Source organism: Marmota marmota, unplaced genomic scaffold (assembly GCF_001458135.2).
Source record: "Marmota marmota marmota unplaced genomic scaffold, marMar, whole genome shotgun sequence".
Lineage (NCBI taxonomy): Eukaryota > Metazoa > Chordata > Mammalia > Rodentia > Sciuridae > Marmota > Marmota marmota.
The window spans coordinates 19,275,677-19,296,546 of record NW_025999842.1 but is presented as its reverse complement, the minus strand read 5'-3'; the positions used below and the strand labels follow the sequence as shown (position 1 = coordinate 19,296,546).

Below are 20,870 nucleotides of genomic sequence, written 5' to 3'. Positions count from 1 at the left end.
CTCCGATAAGCTCAGGTTCTAAGAAGCACCCAGGCGCTGAACCCTAGCAATCTGTCTGCAAGCCGCAGGTGAATTGCAGCCTGAAATTACCTGATCTATGGCTGAATGAGCTGCGGTCAGTCTAAAACAGGGAAGGTGACGTCAGTTTACCATCATGGTGGCTGCTGGCCTCCTCTGTGGTCTGACCGGTGTGGAGAACCGAGATGGACCGCTTCCTTTCCCCCGTCTCGAACCCAGAATTCAGCCCTGAGTACGGTGCTTGCACAGCTGGCAGAAACTGCAGCGCTGTAACCCTGCGTCTCTATCCCAGCGCGCGCTGCAGACTCTAGCCGCGGGGCGGTTTGCTGAATAAGCCGTGTTACCCTCCGTGCGACAAACCTCTCGCGTTTGAGTCCCCGTAGCAGATCCTCATGCGATGGAAATCCTTCCTCCAGGTTCCGGAGCACCCCACTATTGCTGGAAATTCCTAACAAGATATCCTTTAGCCGTCCTGACTTGTCATACTCCCACACAGTGAAGCAGCACACGGGGGTAATGCACTCCCCTCGCCGCCATCTTCCCGTCTCCCTGAAGTAAGTTTTAATAGTATTACACCATTTTAGGTAATTACTCTTTTAGCTATAATGGCTATCCATGACAGACTTAAAATATTGTCTTTTGAGTTTTTGTTAGTCAGGATAACTGTAAATCCTCTATATTTTTGTTAGGTAAAATGTTCTCTTGTTTTAGTATGTAAAAAATGTACAAAAATATTTAGATAGTATTTGGCTAAAGCAAATTCATATAATTAGTATGCTTTTAACAGAGATATCATTTTTTCCTCTTCAACCAGATATGATTCATTTAAAATGCTTTAGAAAAACATATAGTATGTATTTATGAAAGATTTAAGGTTCTTTTGAATTCACCAGTCTCCTCATTCCTATAGTTTATTCTTATCTATTATGAAAAAATTAAGAAAGGGTAAGATGTAGTTAATATACCATAATAGTATGTGTATCTAAGACACCTTGTAACTAGAAACATATCCTTCCTTGTCACAGTGTGAGATAGTATTTAGGAGGGAAGTGTGTTTCCAGATCCATTATGTCAGAAAATCACCATTCCACTAATCCTATAATCTGCTTTTTTTTTAAATCATTGATTTCTCTAATTCTTTTTTCTGTTTTTCTTGCTACTAAAGATTGATGATGAATATTTCAGAAGTTTTAAATATGCTTGTTAAAGAAGCTCTAGGACAGAGGAGAGAGAACAGTTTCTGCAGTACTCACTGTTGCCAATTTCTAGTTAAATGGAGTCTAAATCCTGACTTTGTTTTCTGATAAATCATTTCTAGTCTGACTTTGTACACATCTCTTGCTTAATCTCTGCCATTTTCATCAACACAGAAAAAATTTCTGAAGAAGTTAACCATGTTCCAGATTTTTTGTGTCACCTCCTTACGTTTTTGAGGGTTACATTGATCCCTGAAGTGAAAGACGTATTGTTTCCTTCTGCCCTTAGGCTTTTTATCCTAGTTGGTTCCTCTGCCTTCTCCCTCTACCTTCAGATGCCTGGAATTTCAAGAAGCTTTGAAGCTGATTAGGAATGTTTAGTCTCCATGTTGATCTACTTAGTTCATTTAGAAACTCCACCTGTTTATTCTGTATTGGGGCCTTGTGTCAGTTAACATTCCAGCACTATAACTTTGGACCTGTAAACGTGAGGATGGATTTATTTTGGCTCACAGTTTCAGAGGTTTCAAGACATGGTCACTTGGCACTATTGTGGCACAGTCCATCGTGCCAGGAAAGTGTGGCTGAGGAGGCCTGGTCACATCATGGCATCCAGGGAGCAAAAAGAGAAAGGGGCAGTATCTGCTTCAAGGCCCTCCCAATAACCTAACCATCTCCCAGTAGGCCACACCTCTTAAAGGTTCTACCACTTCCCAGGAGCACCAGAGGCTGCAACGAAGACTTTAACACCTGGGCTGTTGGGGGACACTTATCCAAATCATAGCAAGCCTTGTTGATTAAAACACTAATCATAATAAAAATGTTTTAACTGAAGATGAATTTACTTAGAGGAAAAGAGAGGTACATAAAATCTTAAGATGCTCTCCCTAGTAGTTTCTGTACTGGGCTGATAATTTCTCAATATGTTAGTTTTAAGCATATGGTGCATTTGGAATGTAAGTAATTATGTTGAAGGCAAAGTGATACTTTTGCTAACATTCAGCATGTGCTCCCCCACAGCATGTCTAATACTAGATCAATATTAAACCTGTCTTTTTACCCTTGCTGTTATATTCTCGTCTCTGTCAGTCTGTCTTTTCTCTTAGCTCTTAGGTTATCTCTTTTTTTAAGAACTTCTTTTTTATCCATAGTTTTTCCAGTTCTCTATAATCAACCTATGGTCTTAACATAGATTTGGAATTTTTAACAAATCATCATATTTGAGAAAATAGCTTTCTTTTCCCTCTCCAATCATCTCTTTCATGAATCTTTCTTTAATTTCAATCAGAGTTTCTTTGTGGCCAGAGTCAAGTCTCTTTTATGTATTCAGGGGCTGCTTTTATACTAACGGAAGTTATACTTTTTAATATTTTCTTTGAACAGTAAAATTTCAATATGTATACTATTCCTTCTTGGATGGCTTCAAAGACATTCACACATTTGATTCTTAACCATTGTGTTTCAGTTTTTATTATCCATTTTCATCCTCTTTTTCTCTGTACCAAGATAGGGAACTTTTTTTTTTCACATGTATCTTACTTATAGAGTCACTGGTTTCATTTCTGTGTTTATTTTAAATGTGTTTATTTTAATTCTTTCATGCCACCTCTCTGCCAATTTTTGTAGAACAAGAAATGGTTATTGAGCCTAAATTGGCATGCTTTAGGCCTTAAGGATATAGTTATAATTAAGGTACATTCTTCAAACTTGAGGAATTCATAGTCTGTTGGGGTAGAAAAATATATCAGCAGATAAGAAATAGCAGATAATATGTGACATGTAAGTGCAAATGAAAGATGAGTGGTGGGTAAATTCTGAACTTGACCTTGAAGGATGGGTGATAAGGTGTCAAAGCGGAGGAGGAGGGAGGGTATTCCATCTAAACTCATTGAAGACTCAACACTGCTGAGCCATCAAAGCCCAAGTGCTGTTGAGGGCATTGTGGAGGTTCTGGGGGTCTATAGCAAAGGTTGTGGGCATGTGAAGTGAAGAGGAAAGAGGGAAGATAGGTACAAAGGTAGGTGGACCTTTCTTATATATCATATTATTAAAAAGTCAACTTTCTTTAAATGGTATATCTGTGTATTTGAGAAAAATGAGGAGAAAAGACCCATGAAGGAATCTTAGAAGAAGTTACCAGAGAGGCAGAAAGGGGTATGAGTATGTTATTTTCTATAGAAGCCTAAAGGGGGCAAGCCAGGAAAGAGGGCTGACATGATGGTTGGATCAAATTAAAATATAGTTTGGTGAGTGCTACTTCAAATTCACATATAATTTCACTCTTTTGATTGACATATTCCTTTATTCACCTGCTTTTGATTTCTAGATTTATCCAAAAATATCCTTTCTGTAGAATAGGATCTCTTGACCAGTTTCAGTAGGATTGAAAAATGATAAGCATTAGGTTTGGACTTTTTTTTTCTTGATTTATTACCACACTATACATTCTGTTGCATTTTAGTACTGTGCTACAAAGCTGTCTAAATCCTCCTTTTGGGGGGTGAGGGGGGTACCAGGGATTGAACTCTGGAGCACTCAACCACTGAGTTACATCCCCAGCCAATTTTGTACTTTATTAGAGACAGAGTCTCACTGAGTTGCTTAGCACCTTGGCTTTGCTGAAGCTGGCTTTGAACTCGAAATCCTCTTGTCTCAGCCTCCCAAACTGCTGGGATTACAGACGTGCACTACCGTGCCTAGCTAAATCCTCCTTTTTTCTATCACTTCACTGACTTGTCTCTATGGATTATTTTACAAGTAAATTTTGTGTTTTGATCCCTTTATTATGTTATATTGCCTATGCTATATTGTTTGCCACTTTCATCTTTTTTCCATATCTTTTCACTTCAAGTTGAGAATCTTCCTTTGAGTTTTAAACTTGTTTTCCAGGTTCTTTCATCACAGAATCAACCTAGTCTTTGTGTTGTTCTAGCTCTAGATCAGTTTATTGTCTCTTTTTTGTTTATTTCATGAAAAGTCCTCTTCTTTCCTCCTTTTCCCTCTGTCAAAGCACAAACCGTCTTCTCTGCAGTTCCTGCCATCCTGCTTCTCTCCGCCTCATCGACTCCCCATCTCACTTCAAATCTCAGTAGTAAACATATGTTCTCCCTTGTCTGTACCTCTTAATTTCTCTTTTCCACTGTTATTGCTTTCTCTGTAATTGTATTATTTAACTTTGTTAAGCATCTTATAAAATGAAAGATGTGTTTGAAAATAAAGTTGTATTATAATAACATTATGTCATATAAAGCAAGTTGTTTCCCAAGGAATAAGAAAGTCTCAAGATACAAATTAAAATGGCTGTTGTTTTGTATTCCTTGATTATGCTAGTATAAAAGTTCGGTGTGTTTGGAGAATTTCTCAGCTTATATTCATTGTTAGTAAGTGATTGATTGGATAAAGGCTTCTTGAAACTTGGAAAATAATATTTTTTGTGTCATAAGAGTCTCTAAAATTGAAGTAGCTTTTTGAATGGACTAGAAAAGAGAATGACTCCCAAAACGTAGATTTTATAATCATTCTTTTGGAAAATTTAGTTTTCCAGGTTAATATTTATTTATTTGCACCATAAGGGAAAAATCATTTTGTCTTTGTATCTCATTCTCATAAAAAATAGAATTATTATATCTTTTGCACTTGGTTCATTGCCCACTGGTATATTCATCAATTATCACAAATTGTCTCCATTTCTTGGCAGAAAGTCCATATAGTACATGGACAATTTGGACTTCTGCTTTGGTCATTGTTACTCATGTGAATCCTGAGACAATGATTCTATTCCCCTTTTCAGCTTCATTTCCCAGAGAAAAGTAGAGAAAGCTACCTTTCTTTCTCCATATGTCTTTCCCTACCCCTAAAACACTTTTATGTGTCATCTTAGCATAATGAAAAGAAGTTTAGAATTGGTGAAGGGTGTTAGAGAGTTTGCATAATTTCTCTTTTTTGTTTCTTTGCCTTGTTTACTTTCAAAAAACAGGATTTAACTTCTATAACATTATCTAAGTAGCATTGATAAAAAAGAATAAAAGAATACCTTTTTAGTGTACTGTACATTACTTTTTCTTTCAAAAATTTCTTTTATTACTTTTAGCTTATTTCACAAAAAAATAACTAAGGATCATTATTAAGCGTTGTAAAAAAAACAAATCGTCCATTTTATATTTCTGTACTGAGGAAGCTTGACTGTTTAGTATATATTTATAGTTTATAATTCACTTTTTAATATATTGCTTCCATGAAAATTTTATTGAACTTTAATAGGTTTAAAATAGTACTGCCAAGGCTAAAATTTAGCTCAATGATAGGGTGCTTGCTTAGCATGCACAAGATCCTAGGTTTGATCCCCAGCACTGCAAAACATTTTTTAAAATAAAAAAATAAAAATAAATAGTAATGTTTTCCATGTGACAGTCTTGCTGATTTTGATATTCTATAATCTTTAATAGTAAAATCTCACCAAGAAATAGTCATAAAACTTATGACTTGGTAGGGTAACCAAAATTTGACAAATTTGTCTCAATCTTTTTGTTAAGAATGATTGTGAAAGTTCACATGAAGGGTGATATCTTACTTTGCAGATAATTCTTAGATTTTATAAACTGTTTCACTGATAAACACAGGTTTTTAAAGGAAATTGGAAGGAGTTTAGTTGTGAAGTTAGAAGAGATGTCCAAAGGTCATATAGTCAATTCCTTGAGGATGTCTAGGTTGACCAAAACATCATTGTGTGGCACACGACTATATTTTAATAAATGCTTTGCTATTCTTTTTCAGAAAAAGTTTTGTTCTAGTTGTTCTAATGTATTTCTTGTTCTTGGAATCTTTATTGAGTCTGGCCCTCATTACGGTTAATTTTCATAGGGTCCTAAAATAATTTACTGTGATGCATTTTTGGTAAGGTATTGGCTTGTTCTGTGCAGAAACATCCTTGCCTAGAGATTTCACGTTTGTGCCTATCAGGTCCTAAAGTTCTACTAGTTTGAGACCATTTTTTCTTTTTCTGGATAGGGGGTGGGTTGGGATTTTTAAATCACGAAGGTAGTGTGAATTTAGGCCCACACTATGCTTGCACCTGCCTAATAGTGTTCTGATTTCCCATGATGACTTCTCCATTTCTTCAGTCAATGCCATGCATACTTGAGCTTCCCTCAGTAAATGTATCTTCAAGTCTTGGTTTTAGGGTGATCCTTTCTGAGTTTTAGCTTCATGAGGTCCTTCCATGCTTCACTATGTCTGCATGGGTGTTAGAAAGTTCCCTTACAACCATGATGACCAGTAGCTGATTCTATGAGTAATATTATCTTCATCCCTTTGATGTTCCTCTTCATTTCTCACAATTTTGTATTCTTTTTGTTTGATTTTCTGCACTTATTTGAAGCCAAGCCCTTTATTTACTGTTTCATTGATTATATTTCGTCAAGCATCTCAGTGTTTAGACCTTATTGGAATTGAGAGACAGAGGGATACCATTGCATAATTTTAAGTTATTTTAGGCTCATAATGTTTTTTGTTTGCTCATCACTTTGCTATCAACAGTGTCAAACATTTTGTGTCTCCTGTGTACTGAATACATTAAGATATGAAAATCTTCAACTTTCTTCCTTCAAGAGGCTTACTCCTAATATAGACCTTAGTAGAGCTAGGTCTGATACAAATGAAGTGCCAGAGAGTAAAACTGCTAATGTAGAATAAAATGATTGGAAAAGAAACAATAGTACAGTTAAAACTTAGAGTAAAACATGAACGGTGATTAGAACTTGACTGGGTTTTCTAGGTTAGATAAAAAGAGATCTGTCTACCTTGAGGAGAGCCTTGAAACACCAAAAAGAAATTAGATTGTATCTTGTATGTCAGAAAAAGCCATTGATTTTTGAGTGGGAGGGACATTTAATGAAATTAATGTTTTTCATTCTTAGTTCTAAAGTTTTGGAAGGTTAACACATTGCTTTATTAAAGAAATTGGTATATTCATCTTCCTTTACTTAGGAGAAATTAAATTCAAGACTTACAGGTACCAGAATAAGTGTTTGATTTTCTGTTTATATTGACAAGAGATTGCCTACTCAGTGAGGAACATGGGCCAGGTGTATGTTATAAATTATAAGTAGAACTGGCTGGAAACTAGAGTATTCACTGGGGAACTGCTAGCCTTTCAAGGTCTTCTGAATTGTTAAAGGTTATAAACTAAACATTGTTTTTTTGTTTGTTTGTTTGGGTTTTTTTTGTATTGGGGATTCAATCCAGGAATGCTTTACCTTAACTACATCACCAGTATTTTTCACTTTTTATTTTGAGACAGGCCTTACTAAGTTACTGAGAATCTTTCCATTTTGCTAAGGCTACCCTTGAACTTCCAATCCTCTTTCCCCAGTTTCCTGAGTTGCTGGGATTACAGGCATGTGCCACCACACTGGGCTAAACTAGACCAAGTTTTTAAAAACACTGTTTGGCCCCAGTAAAATATTTCTGCTCACATAGTTTGAAGCAAAACTATGAGTTTGCAATCTCTGTGTAGATAGGGTTTATTATTATACTTTCATTATAGTCTGTTTTAAAATGTAAAAAAACAAACAAATAAACAAACAAAAAACCCAAAGAAAAGAAAAAGACTCTAATTCAAAATTGTCCACAGTGTTTAGGAAAATGTACTCTGTTTCATTTGAAAGACTTGTGTCTTAATAAGTAGCTACTTGTTTATAGTAATACTCTTTTTGGGATATTTGACTTCCTGATTTGGAAATAAAAATGTTTTCCAAAACTCTTATCTTACAGGTAAAATAATGTCACATTTTAGCATTTGTACCTGAAGGCAGAAAGCAGATTTCAGGCCACATGGATGAATGCCAGCTTCTACATTTCCCGTGTGTATCCTGTGACCATTCTATCTGGGGTGAGTGATTTCTAAGAGTAGCTGGCAACAAACCAGATGCTAGACAGCCAAGGACTGCCCTAACAAATAATGCTAAGAGTTATAAATTAAACACTGTCTGGTGATCTGTGATGTGTAAGGCAGTTAATTTAGTTGGTCTGAATTAACTGTCAGCTCCAAAAACTATATTCCCATAATGTGAAATCTGTACTAAGCATGTTTGGAAGAGAATAATAATTAGCAACAGGGAATCCTTTGTAAAAATGTGAAATTATGGCAGAGCCTAAGATTGAATTTATAGCTGTATTTTAGTGGTGTGCCACATATTACAAATAATTTTTAAAGCTCTAGGACTTGGTATTTCTTGAACAGTTGTTATTATTTTATATAAAATTGGGCTTTTAGATTATACATCTTCCATTGCCTTATAACATCAGTTTTGCTTTCCATTTAGCATAATATAAGATAAATTTATAATATTTAAGTTTCTAAGAAATACCGGAGATTCACAGTTTTTGTTTAAAACTTATTTTTCAAAGTTTCATTCTGGGAAACTTCATTAGGGTAAAGCCTGCTAACTTCTCCATGCATTTTTCCACTTATTTAAATTATTTTACTTCACCAAGCCATTCATTTTTTAGAACATCCTTCAAAGAGTTCTTGCGTCTTACTGAGGACACCTGACCTTTTGAAGCTTCATAATTCACATCTAGATGTCACCGGTCTTTCCCATGTTAACAGTTCTGACTATGTTTTATTATATGTGCCTTCGGCGCCGAGCCAGGACAGCTACAAGAGGAGAAATGATGAACAGCCATAGAACTATAGAATCAAACAGCCGGACTTCCCCTCTCAATGCAGAGGTGGTCCAATATGCCAAAGAAGTAGTGGATTTCAGTTCCCATTATGGAAGCGAGAATAGTATGTCCTATACCATGTGGAATTTGGCAGGTGTACCAAATGTATTCCCAAGTTCTGGTGACTTTACTCAGACTGCTGTGTTTCGAACTTATGGAACGTGGTGGGATCAGTGTCCTAGTGCTTCCTTGCCATTCAAGAGGACACCGCATAATTTTCAGAGCCAAGACTATGTGGAACTTACATTTGAACAACAGGTATATCCTACAGCTGTTCATGTTCTGGAAACCTATCATCCTGGAGCAGTCATCAGAATTTTGGCTTGTTCTGCAAATCCATATTCTCCAAGTCCCCCAGCTGAAGTAAGGTAAATCTCAGTTTCAGTGACCTAAGTTATATGGTTCAAGGATGTCTTTTCCACTGAAAGTATTATCTTAAGCAATTTGAACAAATCTAATTTTGAAAATTGTCCTGAATTTCCTGTGGGGAAGAGTGATCATGCTTGTGAAGATTTAATGCATGTTTTCTGTCTAAGTACCTCACATAATAATATTCATAGATTGTGACATTTGCATGACACAGAATTTATAAATGAAAAGCACAATTTGAACTAATAGTGATGTGGTATGGACCAATCTGAGAAGTTATTAGAAAATATTACTTCTAAAATATTTCCAAACTTGCATTATGTTACTGCTTTTAATTACCGTGAACAACTCAAAATAGACCTAAGGAGTGATGCTTTAAAGGATATCTTTAGGAGATTAGCTTTGATTTAGGTAGATGCATTTGTAACATGCATCTTGATTTAAAAGTAAGTGTTGCTTTAAGAAATTCTTGAATTTTCTTTACAATCCTATTTACATCATTAATTTGCATAGCAGCTCCTCTCATTTTTATGGTTCATCCTTCTTATTTTTAAAAATATAATTATTTGACTAGATGAAATAATCACATAGGTTAATAACCTAGAAAGTACATAATGTGGCCTTCCACATATCCTGTTCTCCATGTGCTCAGGACTCACCCCTTCCTAAAGAAACCACTTTTATCACCTCTCTTTGTATCTTTTCAGAGTTTCTTTGTGCAGATATAAGCAAAAACAAATATATTTTTATTTTCTTTATTCACAAAAATAAGCATACTATTTATATTTTTTTGTACCTTATTTGTTTCACTAAGTAGTATATATTGATTAGAGAGACCTTCCTCATTCTTTCCTGTAACAGGAAGTAGTGCATAATATATAGGTACTCCAGTTTATTAACTTGTCAATAATTAATGGGCACTTAGTTGTTTCCAATATTTTATAATTGTAAAAATTAACTCAGGGAATAACAAAACCATAAGTCACTTTAGCTGTGTGCATGTATATCTATCTGTGGGATGAGTTTCCTGAAAGAGTTGCTTGGCCAAAGAGATACACATTTGTAATTTTGAAATACAGTAACAGATTTCCCTCCAAAGGGTTTGTACTTGTTTATATTCTCATTGGCAGTGTGTGAATGTGCATGCGTTGTCGCATTGTCAAACTTCACCCACAGAGTGTGTTGATAAATCTCATTATTCTTGAAACTTAATAGATTAGAAATTGTATTTCATGTCAATTGTAAAAATCCTTATATTATCTCTGAGGTTAAATATCTTTTTATATGTTTAAGAGCCATTTATATTTGCTTTCTTTCAAACTATCGGATCATGTAATTTGTTCATTTTTCTATTACTTGTGATCTTACCAGTTTTTAGATCTTTATATAATTGTTAATTCACTCACTCATTAATTTAGTGTCTACCATGTGCTAAGCATTGTTTCAGATATTGAGGATAAATCAGTGAACAGAGTACAAAATAAACACAAATTCCTGCCCCTAGGAGAATATTCTAGCCTGAGAATAGTTCATGGGCACCTATTAAATGTAGAACCCTAGCTGTTACCAAATAGGAGGAGTGGGGCAAGGGTCAGCTTCTACCCTGTGACATGCTGCTCCCTTGGTATCTCTCCTCAATTCTAAGGGAATACCTTCACAGCCTCCTAAAAAACAAGTACAGAGTCTCAACTCAGGTTGGAGACTGCTGGTATAATCTTTACTTGTTCTTTTCAGGTATACTTTGATAATTCATTGTGTACAGTATAATTTATAAGTTATTAAAAAAGAAACACAGACTGGGCACAGTGTAAGTGCCTATAATTCTAGCAGTTTTAGAGACTGAGGCAACAGGATTCCAAATTCAAGGCCAGCCTTGGCAACTTAGCAAGTCCCTGTCATAAAAAGTCTCTGGGTTCAATCCCCACTACCCACCCCACTACACATGCATATACATTCACAAAGAAGAAAGAAAGAAAAGACAGAAATTGACATCTTCCAATGTACATTTTTTTTTCCTAAAAGGAAATTAAGTAGAAATTTGGACCAGTTATTTTCTTATGTGAGAATTGTTTTATTAGGACTTTGTCATTCTTATAGAGTTATCCACATTTCTTTCTAAAAAGCTGAACAAATTTGGGGATAAGATCTATGAAACATGTAGTGTGTTTTCTTCAATTCAAAACAATGCCTGCCGAGTTGAATATAAGTCACAGTTTTGGGTTCTTGAAAGTTATAGTTCACATTTGTGATGAAAGTTAGAACTTTATTTACAGATGTGTTTCTGATTTTCTTTATTGATATTTAGCTCCATTCCTCAGAAAATACCATTAAATTTTGAGAGAAAAGGAATCTGACCAATATATATTATTGCAGTATAAGAATATGCATTTTTAAATTTTACTAATTATGAAATCAATAAATGTTTCATTATAAAAAATGTTAGAAAATACAAAAAAAGAATATATACATGGAAAAATATCTATAATTCTTTTGCCCAGATTTAGTGACATTTTGGTGAATTTCTTTAGACCGTGACAAACATTCATTGAATGCCCTCTCTGCCAGTTCAGTGCTGAGAACAAAACAGAGCCAGACAAAGGTGGCTCTTGTTATCTGGGCTCAGAGGCCTGCTTGCAAGAGGACCATGGGATCATAGGGAACGTGTTGGCAGAGGGGAGAACCTAACCTATGTGCTTCAGAAAAGGCTTCTCTGAGGAAGTGAATTCACTGAGAATGAGGATCAAGAGAGGTTCCACTGTGGCTTAGAAAGGTGGAGAGAGAGAGAGAGCACATTGAAGGTGAAATCATGGTATTTGAAGAAGCGAGAAAAGTCCAACAAAAGTGTAAAGAATAAGCTATGGGGGTCTGTAAGCATGAGACAGATATTAAGATCTATACTAGTGGTTTCCCAGAAGCTAATCTTAAGGTTTCTGTTTCTGCGCAGATGTTTATTATAGAAGTGCTGTAGGGGAAACCAGTAAGGAAAGGAGAAAGCATAGTACAGAAGGGGAAGTCAGGAAGGATGCAATTTTAGATGAATTTTCGGTCTCCTGCACCAGTCCATCTGCATCAGTCAATCTTTGGCATGGGCTGGAGCGATGAACAAATGCTGAATAAGCAGACATTTAAAAGACATATGAAATACTAACATCATTTATCATCACAATCCTTTTCATAAAAGAAACCTTAGTATATACCAAGAAATCAGTACAATCAGATCTTGAAAAAAGAACAGTTAGCGATTTTACAAGAATATTTGTGCTTGCATGCATGTATGCTTGTTTGTATATATCAGTATACTTTCCCTTTTCACATTTTTTTAAATATTTTTTAGTTGTAGTTGAACACAATACCTTTGTTTTATTTATTTATTTTTATGGGGTGCTGAGGATCGAACCAGCACATCTCACATGCCTAGGCGAGAGAGAGAGCTACTGCAGAGCCACAATCCCAGCCCTCTCCCTTTTAACATTTATTCATAAAAAACTCCATCATGCAATACTGCATAGAAACTATTGGACTGTGTTTCCTATCACATTAATTGAGCACACAATTTTATCCCTAAGGAGTTAGCAAACACGTATGTTTGGAATAACTCAGAAATTTGTTTGTAGAAAATGGATTTCTTACAGTTCCAAACATTCAGAATCTAAAAGCAGTCTTTTAATGATTTCATTTCTTTGTTCAGCCAATGAAATAGAAAAGTTATAGGTAGTTCTACCAGATCTTAGTCTTTTCTACTTCTTGCTTAGTGCCATTATTAAGAGAAAAAGAAAAGAGGCAGTACTGAATGTCCTGATAAGGTCTTAATAGATGCTGGTGCAGGAGTCACAAATATGCTAGCCTAGGGTTACAATTTGGAAGAGACACAGGGAAAAGGGGAGGGAGAAAATGACAAGTTGAAGTCATATTAAAGAAACTGATTGGAATTACATAATTTGGGGATGAAATTTATTTTGGTGTGAGTTTTTTAAGCACTAAAAGAACTTTAACTGGATAATGAACTTTAAAAAGCAGGGAGAGCTGGTGTGGTGGCACATACCTATAATCCCAGCAACTTAGGATGCTGAGACAGGATAATGGCAAATTTGGGGACAGCGTAGGCTATTTAGTGTTACCCTGTCTCAAAGAAAGAAAGAAAGGGCTCAGTGGTAGAGCACTTTGCCTAGCACACATGAGGCCCTAGTACCATGAAAGAGAGGAGAAGGAGGAGGAGGAGGAGAAAGGGAAAAGAAAGGATGTCATAGAATTGGTAGCCAAAGAGAGTTGCTTAAGCAACAGTTTCGCAAATTTATCATAGATTAGTGCCCTTGACTTTGTGGGCCCAAGAAACACGATTTTTTCATTTAAGTTAGAATTAACCAGGTCCTTCACACAGAATGGCATTTTGTTAGTTTCCAAATAGAGATGGACTGAGATGTTGTCTCTAAATACAAATAGAGGCTCTTTATATTTGATGTATTTTATTACTGATTTTCAGGAGAGAATCTGCAAAAATAATGAATATGGAATGATTTTAAAGGTTCTAGAAAATGTATAAGTTTCTACAGAATAGTGAACTATTCTGTAGTTCCTGATTCTCTTGGTGATGTTTACTAGAATTCCCACTGAGTATCCCACTTCTGGGAATACATCCAAAGAAAATGATGTCGGCATACCAAAGAGACACCTGCATACCCATGTTTGTTGTGACCCTATTCATAATGTCTAAGATGTGGAGTCAGCCTAGGTGCCCATCAATGGATGAATGGATAAAGAAAATCTGGTATATACAAACAATGGAGTATTATTCAGCCATAAAGAGAATTAAAATCCTGTCATTTGTAGCAAAATGGGTAGAACTAGAAGACATTATATTAAGTACAATAAGACAGACACAAAAAGACAGGTGCTGGATGTTCTCTCTCATATGTGGAAGCTAAAAAAAGTCAACCTGGAAGTAGAATAGTGATTACTAGAGATTGGGAAGGGTGTTAAGGGTGAGGGTGGAAAAGGGACATTGGATTTTATTGGTATATGCAACATGCATATTTGGAAATATCATACTGAATCCCATTAATATGTATAATTAATACATATTAATAAAAATGTTTAAAACTAAAAAATAAATTTAAAAAAGAAAGAATTCCCAGAGAACATCTGTCTTACATGTTTATTCCTGTAGGTAGAAATTACCATATCTCCTTTTTCCATTCTTCCAAGATTAGAGCTGTATGACCTTGTTGACCTAAAGGCCATTAGGGTACCTATATGTCAGTGACTTTTATCTACTTGAGCTTCTTATGTGTCTCATAGTAGTTTTTTGCTACTTCTTTTTTTCTTAGATTTCAGTAGGTTATTGGGTTAATGAACCAATAGTTTATTGGGGGTTAAAAAAAATCTCATGTTTTTTATATATAAAAACATTTGAAGTTCTATTAATAATCAGTGAATTATAAATTATATTCCTAAGGAGGTGTGACTCACTATGAAATTAGAGATTATTTTAAAAGTAGATAGTGCTTTTAGTGGTCATGTTTATATATATTGGTGTAGCTTTTTTTTAAAGCAGTCTGTAGTGTTTACTGAGAGACTTTAAAAATATTCTTTATTTTTCAGTATAAAAGTAAAAATTCTTCTAGCCAAAGTAAACAATTAGAAATAGAGGAAAAATGTTTGTTAAATATTTTTATATTGTTTTAAATTTTCTCTGCTATATTAGAAAACAATAATTAGAGAAGTAGTTAATTATGATACATGAGAATATTAGCTTTAAAGAAGAGATGGACAAATAATAGTAGTAAGTTGGGCATTTCATTGGGGGAACACAACATGAGCAAAGTCCCAAAGTTAGAAATAATTTACTGTGTAAAAGTAGTGACTAAGTTTCCTGGGAAGTGGGAGTTCATTTGGAGGAACAGGACTTGCTAGGTATCAGAGATAAAGAATGACTAAAAATATGAAAAAATGAAAATTCTGGAGAAGGACATATATAAAAGAATTTCCTGAAAACTTTAGTAAAACCTTATGACTGCATTAAAAAATGAGAAAAATCAAAGATAAAAACCATTTTGAGTTTGTATGAGGCCAGTAACAGGAATGAAACGCTGGACAAAGAGACCTTTGTGAGGCAAGATGACAGGTGTAGTTCCTGCAGTTGGTTTGAGATGCAGTGAACATAGGACAACATTTTCCTATGTGCTTGATCCTTACTTAGGATTCACTTATTCTGTAAAACTGAGTGCTGTTCTTCAGTTACCTCTACCAAGTTTAGTCTTTAAGTTGATCAATGTGAAATCTGCAAAGGAATAAAAAGAACTTTGGTGTTTTTATAAAAATAATTTAATTATATGTATGACATTTAGCTTTTAATTTTTTTTTCATATCCTGGAAACAATTCTTGTGTTTGATTCTATTCACCTTACTTGACATGTTTCTCTCTGTGGTATATTGGGCATGGGGCTGTAATCTTAAGGTACTGGTAGATCTCATTCTAAACTGTATTATAGGGAAGTTTCTTTCTTTGGCAGATGGGAGATTCTTTGGTCAGAGAGACCTACGAAGGTGAATGCTTCCCAGGCTCGCCAGTTTAAACCTTGTATTAAGCAGATAAAATTTCCCACAAATCTTATTCGACTGGAAATAAATAGTTCTCTTCTGGATTATTACACTGAATTAGATGCAGTTGTGCTACATGGTATGAAGGACAAGCCAGTGCTTTCTCTCAAGACTTCACTTATTGACATGAATGATCTAGAAGATGATGACTACGAAGAAGAGGATGGTTGTGGAATGGACAATCTTAACAAAAAATTTAGCAGTACTGCCCTCAAGGAAGGGCCAAATAATGGATATTTTGATAAATTACCATATGAGGTAAGCCAAAAATGTTCAGTAGCAATATTAGATACAACAGTATAGATCTTTAAATGTTTGGAAGTTACTGTTTATTTTGCTAGCTATCAGAGGAATTGGAAGTATAATAGGTAAGGGAGTATTCCGATGTGTTGCATATTTTAGTTTTGGAAAAACTAGATGAAAAAGTTATTTTGCTACTTCTTTTGGATTAACTTCAGTAATTCTGGATAAACTATATGTTGTTATATCATTAAATAGCAATAGCCAAATACATAAGCCAATAATAAGAATAATAAGTTATACTCTAATTCACAATTATACATTATAAGTATGAGCAGTATGTGCAGTTTTATACATTAAAGATAGGAGAAATAATGATTGTGAGATGAATGTTTATACCATTTAATAGTCCAGAGCTTTCCTAAGTATCACTTGTTCTTCCGTACTAACTCTGGTATATATTCTTCTAGCTCTAAATTTTGGTCTAGGCAGGTCCAGAGTGCCTTCTCCTGGAAATACTTTTTTTTTTTTTTTTTTTTTTTTGGTGCTGGGGATTGAACCCAGGGCCTTGTGCATAGGAGGCAAGCACTCTACCAACTGAAGCATATCCCCAGTCCTAGTCTTAAATTTTAACCAACCTATATATCCCCCTTCCAAAATGTTGGTATTTAAAATTTCACTGTAATAACATAGGAAGCTTAACTTGCATAGAACAATAAGGCAGTTTCTTGAATACCTAACAGTAGTTATAATGTCTGTATAATATTTTATGGCTAAAATACTGTGATGTATCTGTGAAGTAGCTATTAAAATTGCTAGACATAGATGATTTAAGGTCAAGAGTTCTAAGGTCAAGTCTTGTTTTATGGAAAGGAAGCTTCACAGGTTGGATAAGACCTTCTTGGGAGAAGGGAAGAAAGATGAAGCAGAGTTGAATTGGGGCAGAGAGAGAGGAGTGTGAAATACTGAGAGTGTTCCTCCTCAGGACTCAGGGATAGCTGTTTATCTGGAGGAGAATGAATCACTTCTTTGATTTTTACCCATTTTCTAAAACTAGAAATTTAAAGTCAGTAAATATATTTTAAACAGTTTGTTGAACTTTATTCAGGCCTAATAAAATGCTTGACATATAGCATTTAAATGGAAATAGAGGGAAACCTTAGGCAGAGAGAAAAGAATGTAGAAAGGTGAGAAGTGAAACTTTGTGACTTGATTGGAAATTCCAGTATTTCAGTATGGCTGAAACATCAGATTTGACTGCAGAGGCTGCATGAAATTAGATGGAGGCTTAGGGCTGTTGCAGTGTACATCTCCATTCACATGGACTACAATGATTGGGACACCCTAGCCTTGGCAGTGCGCATCCTACTCTGCTGTACTATAGAGTAGGTTTTGCCTCTGGGTTTTACCAGCAGATTTGCATTTTAACCCTTTACCCAGTGGTCTTCAGGGTACTGTCTTATTCTGGTTTATAACAAAGTTAGTTCGGGAAATCAAATACTTTAGATTTTATAAATAATTTACTTTTGCTAAAATATTAGAGCAGATTCACGATTATAATTGAATACTTTCTTTTGTTATTCTTATGCTGTCTTTGAGTGGGAGGGAAAGATGTGGAATAATAGTTAATATTCCAGAAATTATCCATAGTATTCAAGCATTTTTGCACATGCTTTGGCCCACAATTAGAATCCAGATGTTTTGGGTTCATTTGAATTTGTCTTTCATATGGCTTATGGCATAAAAAATGATTGTGAACATTGAAGATTTGTTTACTTTAAGGAGGAGGATTGTAAAATGAGATTTATGTCTTAGATTACTCTGGTGAATGGAGAATAGACCAATAGGAAGTTAGGGTGGGAGGCAGAGGTCCCAGTTAGGAAGCTACTGCAATAATTTAGACAAGAAATTATGAAGCCTTCCAAGTTGGAATGTTTGAAGAAGACATTAGGTGGGAGAAATATTTCAGAAGTTCAAAGGTTGTAATCAAAAGTAACTGGTGAATGTGGAGGTGAAAAACATCAGCGGGAGTTTTAGGTTTCAAGTTGGAATGACATGGTGGGCGGACATGCCATTAATTTTAAAATAGTAGATGAAGGTAGGAAGGTGCCTGTGATTCATCAAAGTAGACTTGTCTGTGGAGAATAGTGGGCACTTGCTATTTGAGTTGGAAACTCATCAGGAATGTCTGAGTGTACATTTGAACAAGTCACATCTAAATAGAGGGGCACCACGGTAGATGAAGTTGACAAGTGAAACACTGTGAAGTTTGAATAAAGAGCCAGGAGTAAAATTCTGGGTAACATTAATTAAGACATCCAAGAGTTCCATAGAGGAAAATAAGCTAGAAAAGGGACTTGGGATAAAGATGAGAGAGTCTTAAACCAAACCATTAGGAAGTTGAAAATGTCTGGAAGCCATAAAAAGACATCAACTGTAGAGGGTTGTTTCAAGTGCTCATTAGTTTTGGTCATTGGGAGAACTTCAATATAGTATTTTACCATGATCAATTTAATGGAGCCATTATTATAGGGTGATGAATGAGGAATGTTACCATATTTGTTCCCACATTTAGTCTCTGTGGAAGAAACCAGGCGATAGAATTGATATTCTTGGAAGGACATTAATTAGCTTTGATGAAAGCAGAGTACCATATCGAGAGTTAATACTGCAGAGTACAGTGAATGAGATTAGGTATGTTTTGGGAGTTCTGCTCAATGTGTCACATCCTGTCTTCATTGTGTTATACAAATATACTTTATACTAGGATCCCCTCCATGCCAAAAAAAAAAAAAAAAAACACATTTTGACAGACAGTATATATTAGGTGAGTAATAATTAATGGATATTGTCTTGTAGACCTAAACCCTATATCTTTTATTTAATCAAAATCAAAACTTCTCTTTCACATTGTCATTGTCATGGTTTTAATGACTCTTTATTCTTTTTATATTTTAATATTTGCTTAAAATTTAATATTCAGTATCAGAATGTTTTCATATAATATATACCTTTTAATACAGTGCTTTTTCTTTGGAACTATGCCAAAAGTTTCTGGGAGTTTTTAAAGTAACCATCTGGAAAAAGTAAATTATTTATCTTCTGATACAGGATTTCTCTGTACTAGCTGCTTAAAAATTCTACAATAACTGAAACAATTTGAGTTAATTCTACAGATTTCAAATTATTACTGTTGTCAAGCTCAGATTACTTGTAGTTTTCTTTCAAACATTTATGAAACAGACAATTCTTGTATTATTTAAACTCTGTTTCATAGTATAAAGAAGACATTTTCAACTCTTGTATGAAGCTAGGGTAACATTAATTAAGATAGCACACAAAAAGAAAACTATCAGACCGATTTTACATATATGAACAACTTAAAACAAAGGAAGTTGAATTGTTTTAAAAGGATAATACCAGAAAATCATTTGAGATTTGTTCCTGAAATTTGAGGGTGTTTTCATGTTAGAGGGTTTATGTACTAATACCATAGTACTAGGTTAAAAGGAGAAGAATCTTAAAATCATTTCAGTAAATGTGTAAACCAGTTGATAAGTGACAGCTAAATAGATAATCATATTTTAACCATTTCTTTTAAATTGTACATATTTTATTAAGCTGTCTTACCAATTATCTACTAACAACTATCATAAACCAAGAACTAATATCACATTTAATTATCAAACAGTAGAAATGCATTGTCCAATATGGTAGCCACCAGCCATATGTACTATTGAGCACTTGAAATGTGACTAGTATGAGTTGAAATGTGCTAAAGTGTAAAATAATACCCAGGATTTTAAAGACCCACTTTGGAAAAAAAAGAATGTGCAATATCTCAGTAGTAATTTTATGTTGATTACATGGTAAAGTGATAGTTTTGTTTTAGTCAGCTTTTTTGCTGCTGTGACTAAAAGACCTGATAAGAACAATTAGAAGAGGAAAAGTTTATTTGGGGGCTCACAATTTCAGAGGTCTCAGTCCAAAGATGGCTGATTTCATTCCTCAGGGCCAGAAATGATACCAAACACCATGACCAAAGAATGTGGTGGAGGAAAGGGACTCAGACATGATCAGAAACAGAGACTCTCCTCACACGACAAAATATAAACCCCAAAGACATGCCCGAATGACCTACCCCCTCCAACCACACCCTACCTGCTTTCAGTACCACTCAGTTAAACCCTGCTAGAGAATTAATTCACTGATTGGGTTAAGACTCTCATTTCCCAATCATTTTACTTCTAAACCTTCTTGCATTGTTTCACACATGGGCTTTTTGGGGACACACATCTGAACTATAACATACATAAACTAAAGTGAAACTATTTCTTTTTACTTTTTAAGATGTAGTTACTAAAGAAATTGGGAATTATATATATGCTGAACTTTCATGGCTCACATTTGAATTAAAGCCATGAATAGAAATGTAATTTAACATTATTGCCGAAGTATTAGCCAGAGCTGGTAGACATGAGAAAGAAATAAAAGGCATAATTTTTGGAAAATCATTTGCAGAGAAAATGTTTATATATCTAAAACACAGGAGAATAGACCAAAAAACTATTAAGAGCAATGAGTAAATTAGCGGGTTACAAAGTTAATAGACAAATCAATTGCAGTAGGAACTCTAGGAACAAATTGATCATTTAATGATGAGTCATAGCATGCTCTCAAGTAGAAAGATACAATAAAGCAAAAATGTCAGTTTTCTTTAAAGTA

The 20,870-nt window shown here is 34.8% G+C and overlaps 1 protein-coding gene across 7 annotated transcripts in view; it reads left to right on the top strand.

Moving 5' to 3' along the window:
* Fbxl4 (F-box and leucine rich repeat protein 4) overlaps positions 1–20,870 on the top strand; it is a 107,377-nt gene that overhangs the window by 10,676 nt on the left and 75,831 nt on the right. For 5 of the 7 annotated variants that reach the window (XR_007350947.1, XR_007350925.1, XM_048812171.1 and 2 more), the window contains exons 2-4: positions 7,986–8,103; positions 8,724–9,307; positions 15,818–16,163. Coding sequence is in view for 5 of the 7 variants with exons in the window: in XM_048812171.1 (XP_048668128.1) it covers positions 8,796–9,307; positions 15,818–16,163 (858 nt within the window). In the remaining 2 variants the exon portion in view is untranslated. Of the gene's footprint in view, positions 1–7,985; positions 8,104–8,708; positions 9,308–15,817; positions 16,164–20,870 lie in introns of all 7 variants that reach the window. The other 2 variants (XM_048812225.1, XM_048812123.1) reach the window with 2 other exon arrangements.